Source organism: Balaenoptera physalus, assembly GCF_965194825.1.
Source record: "Balaenoptera physalus genome assembly, chromosome: 7".
Classification (NCBI taxonomy): Eukaryota; Metazoa; Chordata; class Mammalia; order Artiodactyla; family Balaenopteridae; genus Balaenoptera; species Balaenoptera physalus.
In genome coordinates, this window is record NC_138886.1 from 87,795,663 (window position 1) to 87,817,262 (window position 21,600).

Below are 21,600 nucleotides of genomic sequence, written 5' to 3' on the forward strand. Positions count from 1 at the left end.
ACATTCATCTTGTTTTCTTGTGATGTAAAATAAATGCATCAAATCTCTTTCAAATTTATCTTTAAAGATCAGCATTTTCCTCTCTTTATTAATAATGTTTTAAGATTTAAGAAATGATGTCTTTGAGGAAAGTACTTTCAGCATTACTGACTGAAGCAAAGCCCTGGTTCAAAATGGCAACCTGGCATTTTGTGTTTGTCCACATGAGTCACACTAGATTTTGAAGAAGTCAATTTCTTTTCATTAGAAATGGTTTGCTGTTAAAGAACATATAATTATGTCTTTTGTTCAGTTTATTTCAATGAAATGAACTTGAATATAAATTAAAGAGATAAATGATTTATTTTAAAAATGGAAAAAACTAAAAAGGGAGGGGGGAGCTCAGCTTTTTTAAGCCCCTTAAGAGTAGGGGCCTCTTTGTATATGTAAATATTTTTGTTCTCAACTGCATAGCACGGTGGCAGGAATGTAATAGGTGCTTAGTAAATATTTGTGGAATGAAAGCCATTCCCTACAGACATTCAGTGATATGTGCCACTTCAATCCCATTGAACTCCTGTAAAAGAAAAAATCACTGTCTAATTGACAATTACTAATCTGTGTTTTGTAGTATTTGTATGCCTGCAGATTTCTTAAGTGATAGTTTAATTGGGTTTAGAATTCTAGGTTGACGGTTTTTTTCTCCCAGCATGTTGAAGATACTCATTATCTTCTCTTGGTGGTGGTGATGGTGGTAGTGGTAATGAGAAGTCTGCCTTTAGTTTGATTATTATTTCTTTGTGGGCTAGCTTATTTTTCTCTGGTAGTTTTTAAGATATTCTCTTTATCTGTGATATAACAAGGTACAGATTTATTTTCATTTTTCACACTAGAGATTCTCTCTCCTTTTTTAGTTTGAGGATTCATGCCTTCTTCAATTCTCTGCTATTACTTCTTTGACATTATCTCTTCCATTTTCTGTTATCTCCTTCTAATATTTTAGAAATGTTGGTATGTTTTCTGCCGTCTTCTGTCTCTTAATTTTTCTTTCTTGTCTTTCTTTCTTGTCTGTCTTCCTTCCTTTCTTTCTTTCCTTCTTTCTTTCTCTTCTTTCTTTCTTTCTTCTTCTTTCCTTCCTTTCTTCCTTTCCTCCTTTCCTCCTTCCTTTCCTCCTTTCCTCCTTCCTTTCTTCCTTTCTTTCCTCCTTTCTTCCTTTATTCCCTCCTTCCCTCCTTCTCTCCTTCCTTTCTTCCTTTCTTTCCTCCTTTCTTCCTTTATTCCCTCCTTCCCTCCTTCTCTCCTTTCTTTCTTTCTTTCTTTCTTTCTTTCTTTCTTTCTTTCTTTCTTTCTTTCTTTCTTTCTTTCTTTCTTTCTTTCTTTCTTTCTTTCTCTCTCTCTCTGCCTAGCATTCTGAGTAATTTTACTCTACCAATTTATCAACTATCATTGTAAGGCTGTGTAGCCTGCTGCTTAACCCATATTTTAAGTTTGTTTCTATGTCTATTTTTTTTCAAACCTATATTTCTTTTCTAGAATTTGTATTTGGTTCTTTCTCAGATCTGGTATTTTACAATACCCAGTTCTTCCTTTATCTTTCTGGATATGCTAATGATTTAAAGTCTCTTTCAGATTGCTTTGTTATCTATAATTCCTCAGATATGGATTCTCACGTTTGTTGTATCTGTCCATTTTCATGGCAGTGGGCTTTGTATGTTCTTTATAATTTTTACCTGAACTCTTTTCCCCCTCCCCCCAGCATTGGAATCACAAGCATTCTCTAGATTTAAAAAGTGTTCCTATGTTATATTTTTGTATTCACCCCTCATTGAGATCTATGGTTTTCACTGGTTCTGGGCCAGTTTTTTATGTTGGTTTTTAGCTTAGATTTTTCCATACAATGCAAGTGCTACAAAATCAGATTCCACAAATGGCACAGGCTGGACATTCCATGTTTTCACCAGTGATTCTATCTAGAATAACAAGAGAGCCTGTTTCTATCCTGTGCCCCCAGTTTGGGCTTTCCTAGCTTTAATTTGAAAACTGGATATCCATTTAATTCCTGCTGTGTTTTTATTTTGTTTGTTTGTTTGTTTTTTAATTCAGAGAGTTAAATCATTTCCATTTTCCCTCTACACATGGAATCCTGCAGACTAGAACTTAGGACCCTATCCCTGGGGCTGCTGAGCTTCAGCTCCCACTTACCACTATGTTACTTGGTTTTGGCATCTAGAGATTTTCCTTTCTTACTTTTGAGCTCAAATATAATTTTGTTGTTGTTGTCAAATTGCATCCAGTATTTCTCTTTTTGGAATAAGATGGGGACTTTCCACATACTCACCTTACCATTTTGTCAGGGAAAATGGAACCATACAGTTTAAAATTATTTTTTTCTTGACTCACTATTTTTAACAATTTGTGTTATGCAAGACACCCTTAGTCTGTAAAATAAATATGATTCTATCTGTAATTTCAACCACCTCTAGTTAACATCTTAACAATCACTTAGTAATTCATGCAACCCACTGGAGATTGAAGTAGGATTTACAAAACCTAGTGTATTTCATTATTATATAAAGGTTGTTATTTCTTAAAAGTTTGACTACTTATATAAGATTAAATAACTGAAAGTCTGCTTAATAATATTGAGAGAAATTGCTGAATTAAAAAGTTTAAATATACCATTTTTATGCCATTATTTATATAATCATTAATTTTTATCCTTGTTTAGGAGAGTGGATGCCAGCATGTGTATCAGTATACCCGTAGTCTTGACAGTAGAAACATCATATTACCATTTCTTTTATTGTATCTTTAAGAAAGGTATATCTTTAGCATATATCTTAAACAATGAAAAGAGAAACATCACATTACTGCTACAAGTAATATCTTTTTAAAGATCTAACAAGATCTGACAGTGATATCACTTGGAGAATATGATATACTAGATTGTAAAGAATACTGGGAAAAAGTAAGACAGTCTCCTTATTTGACCAAAAATGACTGTTTTTTCAGAGTTTTTGCTTTCATCCTTTTTTCAGACATATAAGGAAAAAATGAAGGAAGATACATTGACACATACAAAGGAATGCCAACAACCAAGTGAAGGCAGCATTTCCTTTCCCCTTTACATTTCACACCCTGTAAGCCAGAAGAAGAAAAATGTCTACCGAACAGGCCAGACCACCTTCATAATTGGAGAAACACCAAAAGGGATCCGCAGGTATGTCATCTATAACAACATTGGACTTTATGAACGATTCTCAAAAGAAATATAACTACCTAGTAAAATACACAAATTATTTGAATTTTAACTATACCTGGCATCTGAATATTTCAGAGAAATATGAATTTGTACACTTTAAAAAATAAATCCTGGAATTCCCTGGTGGTCCAGTGTTTAGAGCACTTTCACTGCAGTGGCCTGGGTTCAGTCCCTGGTCGGGGAACTAAGATCCCACAAGCCATGCAGCACAGCCAAAAAAAAAAAAAAAAAAAAAAAAATCCCAAATGTTTTAGTGTTTTCAGAAAGCTAATCCCCAAATTGATAAAACATGAAATTATTTTATATAAATGAAATACTTAAGTGCATTATATTCATTCACTCATTGAGTATTTATTGAGCATCTAATATGCACTCAGGCATTTTGCTAGATGCTAAATATACAGTGTAAAAAAAGAGGCATAGAGCTTACAGTACAGTGGGATGGGGGTTGGCATCAAACCGTAAAATTTTCAAAAGTAAAAAAACTTATAAATAAATAATTATAAAATGGTGTGTTATAGGAAAAAAGTAGACAGGCCCCCTTTATAGAGAATAATGGGATCGGGAGGGATATAACTCCCTTTCTAGTGGGTAGTCAGGGAAGACCTCTCTATACGAGTGACATTTAAGTTAAGACCTGAAGGATAATGAGGCAAAGAACCAAAGTAAGAACTTTCTGAAGAGGAAGGAGGTTTTGAGAGAAGACTGGTGTACTTAGTGCATAATAAATCAAGCAGAGAATGGCATGAGATGAAGGGAGAGACATAGATGGGGCTGGAGCATGCCAAGCCTTGTAGATTATAGAAAAGAATTTGAATTTTGTTCCAACTGCAGTAGAAAGCTGTTGAAGCATGACATGATCTTATGTATGTTTCTAAAAGATTTTTCCAGCTTCTTCATGGAAGAGGGCAGAGTGGACTAAGGGAAGCCATAAGGAACTAGGTGATGGTGGTTTGCAATAGAGTAGTTGCCATGGAGACAGAGCTGAATGGATAAATTCAGTTTGATGTTGAACTGGTTTTTGGGAAGGGGAGAAGACAGGATTACTCCCAATTTTCTGCCTTAAGCAGCAGACTGGATTCACTGAATGGGGAAAACTAGGAGAGACACAAGTTTGGAGTAAAAAAAAAAAATCAAGAGCTCTCTTTTGCTCATATTAAATTTGAGGATATAGGGAAATGTCACATGGGCAGTGGATATGCTACTCTGAGATTTGGAGACTGGAGGTCTAAATTTCGAAGTTATCAGCATAGACATTATAAATAGATTACAGATAGTTTTTATAGCCATAGACTGTGTGAACAGCTTAGGAACAGAACACAGAGAGGAGAGGAGAAGCCCCAGTACTGAGCCTGGAGAGTGACTGTGGCCTACTGGGTAGGAGGCCCAGTGCAAGGTCCTAAAGTCCGAGACAAGTGAGAGTTTCAAAAAGGAGGGAACACTTAACTTTATTGACTGCTGCTGAGAACCAGAATCAGAAGAAGTGGGAAAGCCCCTGGAGCTGAAGAACTCTTTGGTCACCTTTCCATGAGCAGTCGAAGTAGGCAGATGCCAGGGTGAGGTGGGCAAGCAGTGAAAGGGCAAGCCCCTGGGACTGCTCCTTAAGTTTGGACGTGGAAACTAGCAGTAGCTGGAGGGCATTGTGGGATGAAGTGTAGTTTGTTTTTAAGTTGGGAAGATAATAGAACCTGTTTGTGTGTTGAGGAAAAAGACTAATAGGAAAAAAAGAGATCATGCCAGAGAGGTGATAACAGAAGAAGTGAAGTCCTGGAGGCAGGAGAGGGTGGGATCCAGACCACAGGCGGAAGATCTAGCCTTTGAGAAGTAGTAAGAGAAAGGGATAAAGAAAGGCACAGATACAGCGATATTTCCTCAATTAATTGAGAATTAAAGTCATCAGTACAGAGGGAAAGAGATTTGGGGAGAGAGAAATTCTGAAAGAAGTCATTAGTGGAAGTCATAAAGTAGGAAAGCAAGCTTAGTGGGGCTAGACTTCCTGGGTGATGTTAAGTTCCTATTTGAGAGTAATTCCAGTAAAACCATCTGTGCAGTGGTGCAGACTTCATTCAGCAAGCTTCAGTTGTTCAGTTGCAGACACAGAATAGGGAAACAGCTGAGTTTTACCAGGAGAAGGAGAGAGAAGCAAGGAAGCTAAAGGATGTTTGCAAAGAAGCGATTATAAAATTGAACATAAGCTGGAAAAGGGGAGGCTGATGTTAGTGAGAAAGCAGAAGAGTCAGCAAATTGGAGGACTTGATGAGAAGAAGGGTATATTCCAGCATTGTTGTCATTGGGATAATTGAGCAGTTGAACTGGAGCATGATATGATTGAATTCAGGGATTTGGAGGTTGTGCAGTTAATGGTAATGACATTAGTGGTATATGACTTTGGGAATAGGAGTTGGGTGGGACGTGGAATCGAGTCTGTGGAGGTGAGGTCAAGAAACTGGTGAGCCAGGAGTTGGGTGGGACATCCACATGGATACTGATGTTATCAAGAATGATGGCAGGAGATGGGAAAGGAAGCAACATTAATCCAGGATCTTGAGTGTTCAGTCACTATCAGGAAGCAACTAGGAAGTCAGTTAACAAGGTGGGGTGAGGGTGAGAATGGTTAAGCTGGATAGCACAAACCTTAAAGAGGGGAAGGAGTTTTTAAGAAAAAATGATCTGGAAGCAGCAATGGGAAGCATGAACCCTGAGGTTTAAGGATGTGAGGTATAAGATCTTGACTTGTGAGGGCTGCAGTGGGGAGGCAGTATCAGGAGGAGGCAGAGGGCTCCTTGGGTAGAAGACACAGGACAGTTAGTAGATCATAGCCTGGTTCCAGGGGCACCGAGGAATGGTCTGGAAGGATGAGGGATTGGATTAGATCAGGGATGTAGAGACTAGCAGGGGGATGAGCAGCCAGTGGTTATGTGTAACTGAGAAGTAGTGACTGAGGTAAGCAGGGAGAGGAGGCATGGTCCAGTTGGTCCTGACGACTTCTACGGACAGTAGGAAAATGGTGGTTGCTCTGCGTGTTCCAGATGCTTCCCTCGGGTTTTGGCAACTCCCAGGCAACCTGTCCCTTAGCTCCTCGGGTGCTGGTGTGGCAGATTGGAGCACGCCTCTCAGCTGCCCACCGTTGCCCACAAAGGTGAACACCCCACACTGCTATAGCAACACAACTCCTCACAAACAGATTTACAACAATGATTTTGGGTAAATTGCGGTTAATTTTCATCGGGCAATTATTTTTGCTAGGAGACCAACCATATACATTTTACCAGTCTTTAAGCACAAGCGTCTTATCCCCTTTAGCACTGTATATAAAAATAAAAGTATTAACAGTAATTAGTTTTTGCCTCTTTTTTTTTTCTCTACTTAGCCTAGGGATAAATGCCTCATGCTAAATAAAAAGGTGAAGGGTGTCTAATATTAGAATGCCAACATCTGAACTAGGGATTGGTGTCCAAACTGCTAGCACCTCTTTCCTGCTAACCATCCTACTTTATGTGAATCAAGAATTTGTACCATGCTGTAGCCCCATGGATTATCTGAATGAAGTTTCAGTCCTACCTTCACTTCAGAAAGCTTAGGCAGAAAGAACATGGTTTTAGCTGTGTTCCATCCCTTCTCCTTCAGTTCCTCGAGAAAAAAAGGAGAAAAATTGAATTTTTTCCGTGATACATAAATACTATTGATACACTTGCTGAAAGACTGAAAGATACCTAACGTTGATTTCCTTTGCCCCACTGCTGCCCCTTTCTCTAAATGGATTATGAGTGTCTACAAAGTTTTCTTCACAAAGTGGTGGCTAGCTTATATCCCCTGGTTGTACCTTGCAATTCGTTGAGTGTTTAGAAAGACCAAGAATTACAAAAGCAAGTTTAGAAGGCAAAAATAAAATGAATTGTAATCACAGCTCATCCTGTAAAGGGCAACCACACAGCCCAATTTACTAGCATACTACTCAGGTAGAATAAGGTCTGAAGCACCTCTCCTCCCAGAGGTGACAGATTTGCAGGGTCATGGGTGAGGTCAGCACAGCAAAGGTGAAAGTACTTTGGCAACTGCTGAAACACTACCAAGTCTTGGATGAATAAAAGACATCAGCCTGTAACCCTGCCAATAACTTAATCTTCACAGCACAAATATTTATGAGAAAGGCCATGAAAATGATTCAGAGATGATTAATAAACAAAATAATGACACTTCATTACTTCATGTGAAGTTAAAACTGGAACCTTTTAAGAACATACTTGTTGCTTTCCAACAAAGAACACTAGCCATATCCAGGACAGAAATTTGGAAACTTGTTTTTGTGTTATTAACTGTTTTGTTGGCAATGAGAGTGGCTGTTGATCAGGCATAGATAGTACCTGGATTTGGAACAAGTAGCAGGACGGGTGTGGTGAGGACTAGAAGCCAGGGTACTCGTCTGAAGCCACAAGAGAAAGTCATGAATTTGCAGCATGGGTTGCCACTAAAATCAAAGGAAACACAAACTTTATATAACCTGGTCTGAGTGGCAAAAATAATAGTGGCTTTAAATAAAGCTCCTGTTTACGTACATTTAAAAAAATCATTTTTTACCCTCAGGATTCTCTGTTGTATACAGGATAAAATTCAAACTTCTGAAATTGGCGTACGGATCCCTCATGATTTTCAGCCTTTTTCTTGGCAGATTCTCCTGCCCCTATGTGCACCAAGTCTTCTTGGAACTGGGCCCGTGCACGTTCCCTCTCTCCCTAGAAGGCTTCCTGGCTCATCTTTACCTGACTGGCTTGTGGTGACAGCAGAGAAGCCTTCCCTGCCACCTTGTCCACTACCAGTCACTGGCTTAGGTACCCCTTCTGTGGGTGCCAACAGGGTGCCGTATTTACCTCCATCATGGGGTTTATCACTCCCTTCTGGTTTGATTTTCATGTATCTCTCTCCCCCAACTAGACTATAAACTCCTTGACGACAGGGAACTGGGGTTTGTTCACTGTTGTATAGTTTCTTTTACAGTGCCTAGCAAATAAGAGGGCTCTATAAATATTTGTTGAGTGGATAAATGAATGTTGTAAGGAAATATTATATAAAAATAGATATAATTCTACAATTTGGGGACTTTTAATCATATGCTGCAGCACTATCTATGGCTTTTGTTTAAAAGAACATTTATAAGCATTGGGCTCTCCTGACTCATGGCCTAAACTCAGCATCAGCAAACCAATACCCTCTGTCTTAGTCTGCTATAACAGAATACCACAGACTGCGGCTTAAAAGACGGAAATTTACTTCTCACAGTACTGGAGCCTGGGAAGTCCAAGATCAGGGTGCCAGCTGATTTGGTTCCTGGTGAGAGCTCTCTCCCTGGCTTGCAGATGGCCACCTTCTCACTGTGTCCTTTCATGGCAGAGAGAGAGCTCTCTGGTGACTTTTTATGACCTCTTTTAACCTTAATTACCTGCTAAAGGCCCCATCTCCAAATACAGTCACACTGGGGTTTAGGGCTTCAACTTATGAATTTTGGGGGAGGATACAGTTCAGTCCATAGAACCCTCACCTAGGGAAAGGAGCAGAGTCTAGTGCCCAGGGTTCCTAAACAACCTTTCCACTTCCATCTTAGCAGGGTTTCAGAAGGCTCATTTCCTCACACATGCATATGACAGCTTTTATTAATATCTTATACTAGGACTGAAACGCATTTCTTCAAATAGCATCTGACTTATTAGTTTAGCTATCTGTACTGAAGTCAGATCAGTACTGAAAAAGAATCTAGGTTTATCAGTTTAGAACTTTCCTTTAGGCTCATCAAAAAGTTGTGTGAAATTTCTATATTGTATTGATATTTGTGGAAGGAGAAAAGAGAAGATAGATGAAAAAAATTCCTGTCTTAATTTATCAGCATTTTCTCTTTTCTATTTATTAAGACCCTTCTTTGACAGTTTTATTTCATGGATCTTGAATGCAATATAGATTTCCAAATACAGATTAGATAAATTATGATTTTCATGTAAGGCATAAATTGGCTGACTGGAGTAGCAGCATGCTGGGATCACACAATTCCCAGGAAATGCCTGATAGTATAAGTCAGAATAACTTAAAAAGCTGGTAATTTCATGAGCTAGAATATTTTTTTCAATAGTGTAAGGAAAGAGATCACATTCTCCTAAGTGTAAAATGCATGTTCATTATGGAATTAAGCTAATATATGCTAAAGGAATACGATTACATTGCTTTGTTGCTACATAGCATAACACTGAAAACAAGCTCTTTAAAAATAAAATGTAATAAAAATAACCACTGGTTTTGTTCATTAAATCTTCAGAAAACAATTTGAAGAAATGGCTTCTTATTTTAAGTTGTCTTCTGTAAAGGAATTTGCTAAATATATAACTAATGCCACATCAGAAGAACGACAGAAAATGCTAAGAGACTTTTATGCTTCTCAGTATCCAGAGGTAAAAGAATTTTTTGTGGATTCCCCTTCAGAATGCATTAAATCTGCCTATGAAGAAGGAGAGAGAGTCAGGAATCTGTCTGAAAAAAGAGAGTCTCTTATAAAAGAAAGGGTGTCAGATTCTGTAACTTTGTCATTTAAAAATTCTACCAAACAATTTTCTCAAATTTGCAGCCCAAAAATATATAAAGAAAAATCAATTAAGTTTCGAAATCACAGTTTCTATAGAGAAGAGGTGCTTTCTAATAATGTGGAAACTAAGAAATTACCTATAAGCTCTACCCAAGAGACGAACAATGGGAAAAACAGCCAAGCATCCAAAGATACTGCAGTATCCTGTTTCCTGAACAGTAAGTCTGGAGCGTATGAGTTGGAAAAGTTGGAAAATACCATGAAAAACCGACAGAATCTCACAGGATTGGATGTTTCAAGAAATGGACCCCTTTTCAAAGTGGAAAACAAAAAGATAGAAAATCCAGTGTTAGAAAACACTTCTGTTGTAAGCTTACTTGGTGACACCTCTATTCTTGATGACCTCTTTAAAAGTCACGGGAACAGTCCCACACGACTGCCAAAGAAAGTTCTTTCAGGGCCCATGGAGAAAGCAAAACAGAGACCAAAAGATTTCTGGGACATATTGAATGAACAGAATGACGAGAGTCTTAGTAAACTCACCGACTTGGCAGTAATAGAGACTCTGTGTGAAAAAGTGCCTTCTGCTGCATCCTCCAAAAGGAAAGAGGATCTTGAAGCTCCTCTTTGGAAATCAAATGAGAAATTTTTGTGGAAAAAATTTAACTCCACTGATACAGATGAAAGCACAACTAATACACAAGAGTAATACATAAACACACAAATTACTACAACCAATGAACTTCTGCCATCAACGTTTACAGCACTGTATTCCACACTAATTATGTTACACAGTTGTCAACATATATTTTTAATAAACTCTTGCTCTAGGGTTTTCTTTTTAAGTCTAAAATGTTATCATGTATTGGTTTTCCTTGATAGCTGATTTGATCTTTTAAAAAAATATGATTGTATTATAGTATAAACCTCTTTTATGAAATGGAAAATATTCTGGATTTGTTATCAGGAGACGTGGGGTATCTCTCTTATTGTATAATTATGTGACCTTAGATAAGTCATTTAGGCTGGTGTGCAACCATTTCCTAACATGAAAGACGAAGGGCTTGAACTTGATCCACATGAGTGTCCTTCCAGTTTAAAAAAGCTTTGTTTCACTCTCCTAGATTCCATTAAGTCATAGGCCAAATTATGCTCACCCCCCAAATCAAATGTATACTAATGAGTTTCTTTCTTACTACCATTTGGAAAATTATTAACTTTTATTTTCCCTCAGTATCATGTACTACTATTATGAAATTATTTATACAAAAGTAATAACTAGTACTGAATACATGATGTGTATTAAAATAGTAAGCTTATAAACTCAAAATCAAAGGGTTAATGTTGTATCACTTTGATATATGTTGCAGTAATACAATAAGTATACAATTATTATCATTAGCCACAGAACACCAATGCGTCAACTTTTTGTACAACTATATAAAGCTTTGTATAGTACTTTGCATTTTTGTAAGTATGAATAAATGAGTAAACATTTGATTTTATTTCAAACTCTTATGTTTTGTTGAACTTAACTTATATAGTTTATAACCAATGGAATGTGCTTGTTGTTGAATTCACTTATTTGGAAACATTCACTCAGCCCCTATGGGTGCTGTGCTAGGAGCTCGAGATGTACAGGTGAGGCACTGCTACCAGTAAAACAAAGGAAACCATATGTATAAAGAGTCGGGTCTGTAAAGCCCCTGGCATCATGCCTGGCACATGGTAGCAGGACCTGAGGCTTCTACTGACCCACACACAGATACACTGTGGCAACTTTCCCTCAGTTGAACCCGCAGGGCTATGATGGGAGGAAATATCCAGAAAATAGCAGTGAACCAGGAAATGGTGGTGCGCGGAGATCACTGTGAATTGTTACTGTATTGAGGGGAGGGGGCCTTTGGAGTACCCAGCCATTGCAGTGTGGAGCCATTGCTCAGAAATGGGGAAAAAAAGAAAGAAAAATCTTTTCTTAAGGGACTGAATGGCCAAGTATGTTTTTCTCTAGGGCAGTGTTGAGAGCTGTGAAATATATATTATTTCATGACCCAGTACACGCGTTAATACATATATATGAATGAAAATGTTTATGAAATAATATTTACCCTTAAGGCATGCAACATATTTTGGTATTTTCTCTTCTATTGCACTTTTGCCTCTTGTGTATGTATGTTTTTTAATGCTTTCATAACCCACTAAATTGATTTCATGACCCACTAATGACTGGGAACCGCAGTTCAAAAATTCTGTTTTAGGTTATATAGACTTAGTCTTTTTTTTTTTTTTGCTGCTCGCAGCTGAGTTGTGTCCAGACTTATTAGATGCTACATTTCACCACCAGGAGCTTGCTACAAAATGAATGTGCTGTGCAGTGTGTGATAGACTTGACATATAAATGTTAGACTGCTGTGGGGTCAGCTGTACGAGGAGCTCAGAAAGAAAGTAGATGCATCTTCATCTCAGTTTATATATCAGACAGTAGAGTTCAGTCATTTTAATCAAAGTGTATCTTTCATAAAATAAAGTACCTTTTAATTTTTTTACATAGACATGACCTTAGAAACATAAAATGATGTTCATACAAATATTACCTCTATACTCTTCAAATATAATTAAATGCTATTTAATTTTAGATTTTTATCAGTGCTGGTCAAAATGGGAGCAAAAGTACAGATCTGGAGTTTAAAAATTAGTTTCCAACAGTTGTCAGTGAAATGTTTGTGATAATTATCATGTAGGAATGGTTTGCCAAGCAGAGTATGAGGTTCAGTATGGAAATGAGCCACTCAGAACGTTCCAGAAGGGTAACTTTAAGGGTTGACCTTCCTTGCAGTGGAGCAGTGGGAAGATTTGGTTCAACTATTGATGAATGTGAGAACAGACACTGTAATAAGAATCCTTCCTTCCCCACTCCACTAGTGTCATGCCACCAAGTTCTCCCAACTAAGAAGGTGACCACAGGCAAAACCCAGGGTTTCTTTCAGCATCAGTTTCCCCTTTAAATTTGAGATGGACTGTATCGGTAGTGTTCAAGCATTTTTTTTTTTAATTTTTAATTTATTATTTATTTATTATTTTTTTAAATTTTTGGCTGTGTTGGGTCTTCGTTTCTGTGCGAGGGCTTTCTCCAGTTGCGGCAAGTGGGGGCCACTCTTCATCGCGGTGCGCGGGCCTCTCACTATCGCAGCCTCTCTTGTTGCGGAGCACAGGCTCCAGATGCGCAGGCTCAGTAATTGTGGCTCACGGGCCTAGTTGCTCCGCGGCATGTGGGATCTTCCCAGACCAGGGCTCGAAGCCGTGTCCCCTGCATTGGCAGGCAGATTCTCAACCACTGTGCCACCAGGGAAGCCCCCAAGCATTTTTTTAAGCAAAGGAACTCTACCGTAATTAGAGGCTCAATTATTTATAAGAATTAAAATGGAGGTCTGTTGATTCAAGCAGCACCACTGTGGCTCCGTGGAGCATTAGTTTGAAAACGACAGGGATGAGATCATTGCCAAAAAATCTTCCAACTTCAAGTTTCCATGATTCTTTTTGCCACAATCTGTATTTTTTACTTCTCTTCAAAGCAGCAATAGAGTTTCTGGCTGCTAGCACTCAAAACATAATTATCAGTATTGGAAACTGAGGCAAGATAACTGTGAGACCATTGCACTTGAACTCTTCAGAGTTCCCTTCAAGCCCTGAAACCACTTCTTTGAGTAAATTAACATCATCTGCAAGCAGTGCAGCTGCCCCTAAGTGTTCAAGGTGAAAGAGCCTTAGTTTGCAGAGATGAGTTGGTGATAAACTTTTCATCAATCCATACAAAATGAGAAAGCCAAGGACAGTATAGGGTTGTTTTTAAAGTTGAATGAGCAGTTTTAAGATTCTGAAGTTATCCTTCATGATATAAAATAGTCATCTTTTATGAAATGATAGCATATCATAGTTTTTCGCCTATTTCATTGTCCTTACTTGATGTAAAAGTTGATAACCATATGTCAGTTCCCAAAAGTTTTGACATTTACTAGTCTATAAAATCCAAAAGAATGGGTTCACTGCCTGCCTCAAAGGTCATTTTTCACATATGAGGCAATAGAGCTCCACGGTCACTATGTCATAAACCCAGTTAACAGTGGGTCTAGAACCCACCAAGGATGCCAGTGAACCTATAAGATCCTATAAGATGCATCTGCCTTCAAAGAGCCCAGAGTGCAGAGCACTTTTTAGGCTCCTCACCTAATTCTCATTTAATCATCACTGATGTGATCTTGTTTCCCAGTTCTATCCCCACCTTTTGCAAAGCATCCTCCACCCAGCGCTTCTGGAGGGCCTTAAAGGGAAGGTTCGTAAGCTGAGGAACAGGTCTTGGCACTGGTGACACTGCATTTGCCCTGGGTGACAGCCCCATGCACTGCCCTGTCTGCACACCTCCCCCAGTGCTGGCTCCATGTGGTGTTTGTGGCAGGTGGAAAGAACACCGTTGCCTCACAGGATCTTGCAGAGTATTAAGTATGAAAACAGCCACTTGGGTGTTTACTTTCTGCCCCTAGGGGGAGAGACTCGGACTGACCTTCCCTTCAGAAGTCTAAGTCTGTGTGGTCCCCAGCCCTGAAGTGGCAAGTCAGAACTACCTGCAGGGGCTTTTCCACACACGGGTGCCCAGGTCCCTCCCCAGAAGATTCTAGTTCAGAAGGTCTAGGATTCAGCATAGATACCCATTTTTATTTTTAAAGTTTCACAATAATTCTGATATGTTAATGTTTTGTCTGAGACTTTGTTGCTGGACAGGACTCACTTGACCTCTCCAGTGAGCCCCCAACCCACGTGAAACCAGTGGACATGCAACTGAGCTCACGCTGGAGCCATCCTGTATTTTTTTTAGGCCCCAAAGTGGTTGTTATGTTTCCATAAAAATACCCACACACAGAATTGTTTCTCTGATTAAACTTTACCAAAAATACTTCATTTATTTATTTTTTTTACTGTAGGTTAACAATTTTTGTGGTAATATTTATCCCCTAAATTTCCAAATTTAAGACCAATCTTATTTCTATGAGCATGATGCCCTTATGTCACTGACATGGATAATGCCCAATGGACATTCTTGGTTTTGTACTGCTTTCTCTCATAGTTAAAAATCAAGAATGCCTCTTTCTACAGATGTCTTTTTGCGCCCCTTCCTCTCATTGAAAGAAATAACTGAAACTTAATTTATATTGTTTATATATTTAAGCAAGGGGGAAAGTGTGCATCTTGGATGTATAGGAAATCTTGGAATTTCCTATACAACTCTAAGGAAACTCCAGTGAGTCCTCTTGTCAAATATGAGTTTTTGTCCCCCTCCCCATATCTTTTAACTTTGGGTTTTTCTTTATTTTTTGTAAAGTGAAACTTTGTAAAGTGAAACTGGACTGAAAGATGGACTTCAAAAGAAGCCTCATAATAGCTAATTCATATATATTTTCTTCTTTCCTAAAGCCATTATAAAAGTATTGATAAAAACAAAAAAAAAATCTTAATTTTTCAAAACATAAATGTCAACATGTGGTCATGGGAACTTCTGATTTTGCATGATCAGAGTCTGCCTGGCCTGCCCATCTGCCAGCGTCCTCACTATGCTTCCAACAGTCAACTCTGTCTCACTGTATCAGCCAGTACTCACCGCCTTCCTGACCCAGTGCCAATGCCCTGAGTGGCCTCCCTTCAGCACTGCCTGGCAAAACCCCAGGTTTTTTCCAGGTCAGTCCTTACCCACCCCTCCCTGCCCCCAAGCATCCTGCTCACCAGTATCAATGGAGCCCCCAGTGCCCTGCCCAGCAACCTAATAGCTTCCCCTCCTCAATCAGCTTTCCCCACTCTCCGCAAACACTGCATCAAACCTGCATCTCAGACTTCTTAACTCCCCAATTTCCCTATTTAGTAGATCCCTCACCCTCCGGCTTCACATATTGGGAAATGCCATCAGCAAAGGAGCTCTGAATGTCATATGTGGGACACTGCAGAGGCCCTATCACCAGGCAAGTCAACCCCAGAGGCAGCAATTCACTGACCTCCCATGAAAAGGGAAAACCAACCAGTTAGTGGGGCCCTTGCAAGAGGTGCCATTCACCACCTGAAATGGCCCAGAGCTGCCACATTGCCCTGAAAGGCATAACAGCCCCTATAGTCCTAGAAGACACCCTAGGGCACAGCAGTGTGCTGGGGGATGTTGGGGAGGACAGCCAGGTCTCAGGAAGACTGGAGGGTCCCCTAGGAAGGTATGTGGGTAAGGGAGCAAGAGCCGCCAAGGAACCCAGGCACAAATGACGGGTGAGCGAAGCATGATTTGGGCTGGAGTGATAAGAGCAGGTCACCCCCAAATTCTGGAGATGGGTCGGTGGCCAGACCTGAAAGAATGGGAAGGCCAGAACATCACTTCCTCCCTTGGCCTTTAAAACCCTAAATGAGCACGAACGTGGGCCTAGTAGGGAAGTTGGAGCTTTGGACTGCCAAACATAAAAATGCTTCTGACGACTAACCTAACCTCCAAAATATGTAAGAGGGGCGGGGGACAAGAGGACGGAGGGGGAGACTGAGAGCTCGGGTGTCAATGACTGCAAGTCCTGAGTGTCGGGGCACCTCGCAGATTTCCGTCTCTGGGCAAGGGGAGGCTGATGGGCTTTTCCTCCCTCGCCTGTTACTCTGTGGGATGGTGTCGGGCACGTGGAGCCGCGCTGCGGCTTGCGGTGCTGGGTAGGACCGCGGACCCGAGCGCGAGCGCGCGCTCTGCTCTGCCCCTCGCCCCCGCTTTTCCCCCCGGCCCTGCACTCCCTTTCCCAGGAGCGCTGTCGGGGAATCCACCTTACTCCCGGCTCCGCCTTCCCATCCCGCCCGGCAGGCAAATATTAGAGAGTGTATGTAGAAATTGCTTCAAGTAAAGCTCATGTGAATTTTCCTCAGCGAGTTTCCAGAAGGCCACCCGCCGCCGCTGAGGATCGTCGCTGGAAACCCTCGCTGCAGTGCCACAAAACGGGAGAGGGGGTTCACCGCCCCCCAAGCAGTGGAGACAATCTGTTCCTCCGAATCAGGTTTACTTTCTCCTTTTGGGGGAAAAAAGAAGGAAAGCTAATTACATTACGCTCTGGCTGTATTGACGGAAAACATGGAAGCAAACTGCAGGGATTGCGCCTCGAGGGCGCGTGATCTTCCACTAGCCGCAAGCCTCAGGAAAGTCCCCGAGCCCCTCTGTAAGCAGGAAACGATGGGTGGCCGATCTCCACCGCGCCCCGGGGTCTCGTCCACCGCGAAAAGTGAGGCAAGGAAGGCGGAGGGGCGGCCGTTTGTGGGGTCCTGCTTACCCTCGAGCTTCGGGTGCAGGGAGCGCTTGATAATCCCCAACCCTGGTCTGGGGGACCAGGCGGGAGCTTGCGACCCCCCGGGGACAGACAGGGGCGAGGTATGTGGGCTGGCGGCGGCGTGAATTCCCCCCGTGCGCACACACCACAGTTAGCTGCGCGCAGCCCGCGATCGCCCAGCACGCAGACACCGCTCGGGCAGGCGGGGTCAGCACTCTGCGGGTTGTGAAAGGCGAGACCCTCTGCCGGCCGCGCCGTGGCTGGGGGGATCGAGCCGACAGGGGCCCCTCCCCGCCGCCCGCGCCCGTCCCGCCCTGGCCGCGGAGGGCGCGCGGCCACCGGGTGTGAAGGCCGACGGTTTCTGCGGTCTGGCTGGCGGCCGGCGGAAAGATCAGCCTCAGTTTGATCCCCAGCGCGTCTGAGGTCAAGCAAAGCAGGAGGGCGGAGGCGCCGGGGAGGTGGGCGGAATGGGAGCTCTGATGGAGGACGGTGAGGTGCGGAGGGAGGGAGGAAGGAAGCCAGCGGCTAGATGGAACTCCTCCTGGCGGGTTCCAAGCTCGGTACCTGCGAGTGCCCCTGGCCGGCTCGTCCAGGCACACCCGACAGTCGCGAAGCCGACGGTCCGGGGAGGAAATGGGGCCTAGCACCTACTTGCACAGCACCTAGACCAGAGCCAGCTGCTCCAGAAGCAGGCCCCCAACGTATAAAAATACTCCACCTCCTGCCCTAACTCCATCCCTGCACTCCCCGCCTCCTCTGGGCCTGCTGCTTGTCCCAAACTGCACGTGTCGTACCCTCCCCCCCAAGATCATCCCTGTACCTGCCCTCCCTACCTTCCATCTTCCTCCCTCCATCCAAGCCTGGTGCTTGACCAAGGGCCCTTTCCCAGCCTAGAAAGTCAAGAGATCAAGTCCTGGAGATTATTTCTCCAAAGTAACGACTCAAACTGCCAAGGACCCGAGGTCCCGCCCCTCGACCTCCCATCTGGATGCCTGCAGACTTCTCCCTGGATTCCTACTCTCGCTCCTCCTCCCTCCCTAATCCGTTTTTCACACTGCTTCCAAGAGCCTGTTGAAGCACAAGGGGACCCCGGTGGTGGTAAACCGCGTATTTCCTCTGTTAAGCAGGCTAAGGGTGCTTGGGCTGGGGAATAAATGTTCTGAGGACTTCGGCTCACATTTATTGAGTGCTTACTATGTCATTTGTTAAACACTTCAAGTGGATATTCTCATTTGACTGCCCAACAACCCTTCCGGATAGGTATTATTAAGTATTGTTATCTATTATTATTATCATCTATTATTATGAAGGAAGAAACTGAGGCACAGAGGATCACACAGCTTATGAGTAGCAGAGGCAATTTGGAGTCAGGCAGTCCTCCCCCACTCCCCATGCAGCCCCCAGTCAATTTCTCCACCACTGCAGAAAGCCCTGACATTCCTATCAGGGATGGAATGACCCACAGCACCTGCTCCCTTTCCAGGACCCACACTGGCACCACAAGAGTCCCTAGCCCCCAATTCCTGTCTACGACTTAGGGGTGATTCCTCTCCACTGGCCTTTCTATGACCTAGGTAAGATGGGCAGACACTTGAGACGGTAAACAGGAACCATCTGATTACCATTTGCTCAAGTGAATCCCTGCTTTTTATTTCTGTGAACTGAACTATTATGTAATACTTGAACTATTATGTAATACATTACTAAATAACCAGGAGATCACTGAAGAAATCAAAGAGGAAGTCAGAAGATACCTAGAAACAAATGACAATGAAAACACGATGACCCAAAACCTATGGGATGCAGCAAAAGCACTTCTAAGAGGGAAGTTTATAGCAATACAATCCTACCTCAAAAAACAAGAAACATCTCAAATAAACAACCTAACCTTACACCTAAAGCAATTACAGAAAGAAGAACAAAAAAACCCCAAAGTTAGCAAAAGAAAAGAAATCATAAAGATCAGATCAGAAATAAATGAAAAAGAAATGAAGGAAACAATAACAAAGATCAATAAAACTAAACGCTGTTTCTTTGAGAAGATTAAAAAAAATGGTAAACCATTAGCCACACTCATCAAGAAAAAAAGGGAGAAGACTCAAATCAATAGAATTAGACATGAAAAAGTAGAAGTAACAACTGACACTGCAGAAATACAAAGGATCATGAGAGATTACTACAAGCAACTATATGCCAATAAAATGGACAACCTGGAAGAAATGGACAAATTCTTAGAAAAGCACAAACTTCCGAGACTGAACCAGGAAGAAATAGAAAATATAAACAGACCAATCACAAGCACTGAAATGGAGACTGTGATTAAAAATCTTCCAACAAACAGAAGCCCAGGACCAGATGGCTTCCCAGGCGAATTCTATCAAACATTTTGAGAAGAGCTTACACCCATTCTTCTCAAACTCTTCCAAATTATAGCAGAGGGAGGAACACTCCCAAACTCATTCTACGAGGCCACCATCACCCTGATACCAAAACCAGACAAAGACGTCACAAAGAAAGAAAACTACAGGCCAATATCACTGATGAACTTAGATGCAAAAATCCTCAACAAAATACTAGCAAACAGAATCCAACAGCACATTAAAAGGGTCATACACCATGATCAAGTGGGGTTTATCCCAGGAATGCAAGGATTCTTCAATATACGCAAATCGATCAATGTGATACACCATATTTACAAATTGAAGAAGAAAAACCATATGATCATCTCAATTGATGCAGAAAAAGCTTTTGACAAAATTCAACACCCATTTATGATAAAAATCCTCCAGAAAGTAGGCATAGAGGGAACTTACCTCAACATAATAAAGGCCATAAATGACAAACCCACAGCCAACATCGTTCTCAATGGTGAAAAACTGAAACCATTTCCTCTAAGATCAGGAACAAGACAAGGTTGTCCACTCTCACCACTATAATTCAACATAGTTTTGGAAGTTTTAGCCACAGCAATCAGAGAAGAAAAAGAAATAAAAGGAATCCAAATCGGAAAAGAAGAAGTAAAGCTGTCACTGTCTGCAAATGACATGATACTATACATAGAGAATCCTAAAAATGCTACCAGAGAACTACTAGAGCTAATCAATGAATTTGGTAAAGTAGCAGGATACAAAATTAATGCACTCTTGCATTCCTATACACTAATGGTGAAAAATCTGAAAGAGGTATTAAGGAAACACTCCCATTTACCACTGCAACAAAAAGAATAAAATACCTAGGAATAAACCTACCTAAGGAGACAAAAGACCTGTATGCAGAAAACTGTAAGACACTGATGAAAGAAATCAAAGATGACACAACAGATGGAGAGTTATACCATGTTCTTGGATTGGAAGAATCAGCATTGTGAAAACTACTATACTATGCAAAGCAATCTACAGATTCAATGCAATCCCTATCAAACTACCACTGGCATTTTTCACAGAACTAGAACAAAAAATTTCACAATTTGTATGGAAACACAAAAGACCCCGAATAGCCAAAGCGATCTTGAGAAAGAAAAACGGAGCTGGAGGAATCAGGCTCCCGGACTTCAGACAATACTACAAAGCTACAGTAATCAAGACACTATTGTACTGGCACAGAAACAGAAATATAGATCACTGGAACAAGATAGAAAGCCCAGAGATAAACCCATGCGCATATGGTCACCTTATTTTTGATAAAGGAGGTAAGAATATACAATGGAGAAAACACAGCTTCTTCAATATATGGTGCTGGGAAAACTAGACAGCTACATGTAAAAGAATGAAATTAGAACACTCCCTAACACCATACACAAAACTAAACTCAAAATGGATTAAAGACCTAAATGTAAGGCCAGACACTATAAAGCTCTTAGAGGAAAACATAGGCAGAACACTCTATGACATAAATCACAGCAAGATCCTTTTTGACCCACCTCCTAGAGAAATGGAAATAAAAACAAAAATAAACAAATGGGACCTAATGAAACTCAAAAGCTTTTGCACAGCAAAGGAAAACATAAACAAGACGAAAAGATAACCCTCAGAATTGGAGAAAATGTTTGCAAATGAAGCAACTAACAAAGGATTATTCTCCAGAATTTACAAGCAGCTCATGCAGCTCAATATCAAAGAAACAAACAACCCAATCCAATAATGGGCAGAAGACCTAAATAGACATTTCTCCAAAGAAGATATACAGATTGCCAACAAACACATGAAAGTATGCTCAACATCACAAATCATTAGAGAAATGCAAATCAAAACTACAATGAGGTATCACCTCACACCAGTCAGACTGACCATCATCAAAAAATCTACAAACAATAAATGCTGGAGAGGGTGTGGAGAAAAGGGAACCCTCTTGCACTGTTGGTGGGAATGTAAATTGATACAGCCACTATGGAGAACAGTATGGAGGTTCCTTAAAAACCTAAAAATAGAACTACTATATGACCCAGCAATCCCACTTCTGGGCATATACCCTGA

At 41.1% G+C, this 21,600-nt stretch overlaps 1 protein-coding gene and 1 long non-coding RNA gene across 8 annotated transcripts in view; one reads left to right on the forward strand and one right to left on the reverse strand.

Annotated features, from left to right (window-relative positions):
- Nucleotides 1-21,600, forward strand: part of ERCC6L2 (ERCC excision repair 6 like 2) — a gene marked incomplete at its 3' end in the record, with an annotated part of 201,751 nt that overhangs the window by 147,658 nt on the left and 32,493 nt on the right. For 3 of the 7 annotated variants that reach the window (XM_082469552.1, XM_082469553.1, XM_082469554.1), the window contains 2 exons: nucleotides 3,018-3,199; nucleotides 9,543-11,311. In XM_082469552.1, coding sequence (XP_082325678.1) covers nucleotides 3,018-3,199; nucleotides 9,543-10,515 — 1,155 coding nt within the window. The other 4 variants (XM_082469555.1, XM_082469557.1, XM_082469556.1 and 1 more) reach the window with 3 other exon arrangements.
- LOC309664564 overlaps nucleotides 1-21,600 on the reverse strand; it is a 251,474-nt gene that overhangs the window by 90,832 nt on the left and 139,042 nt on the right. The gene's annotated exons all lie outside the window — the stretch shown is intronic.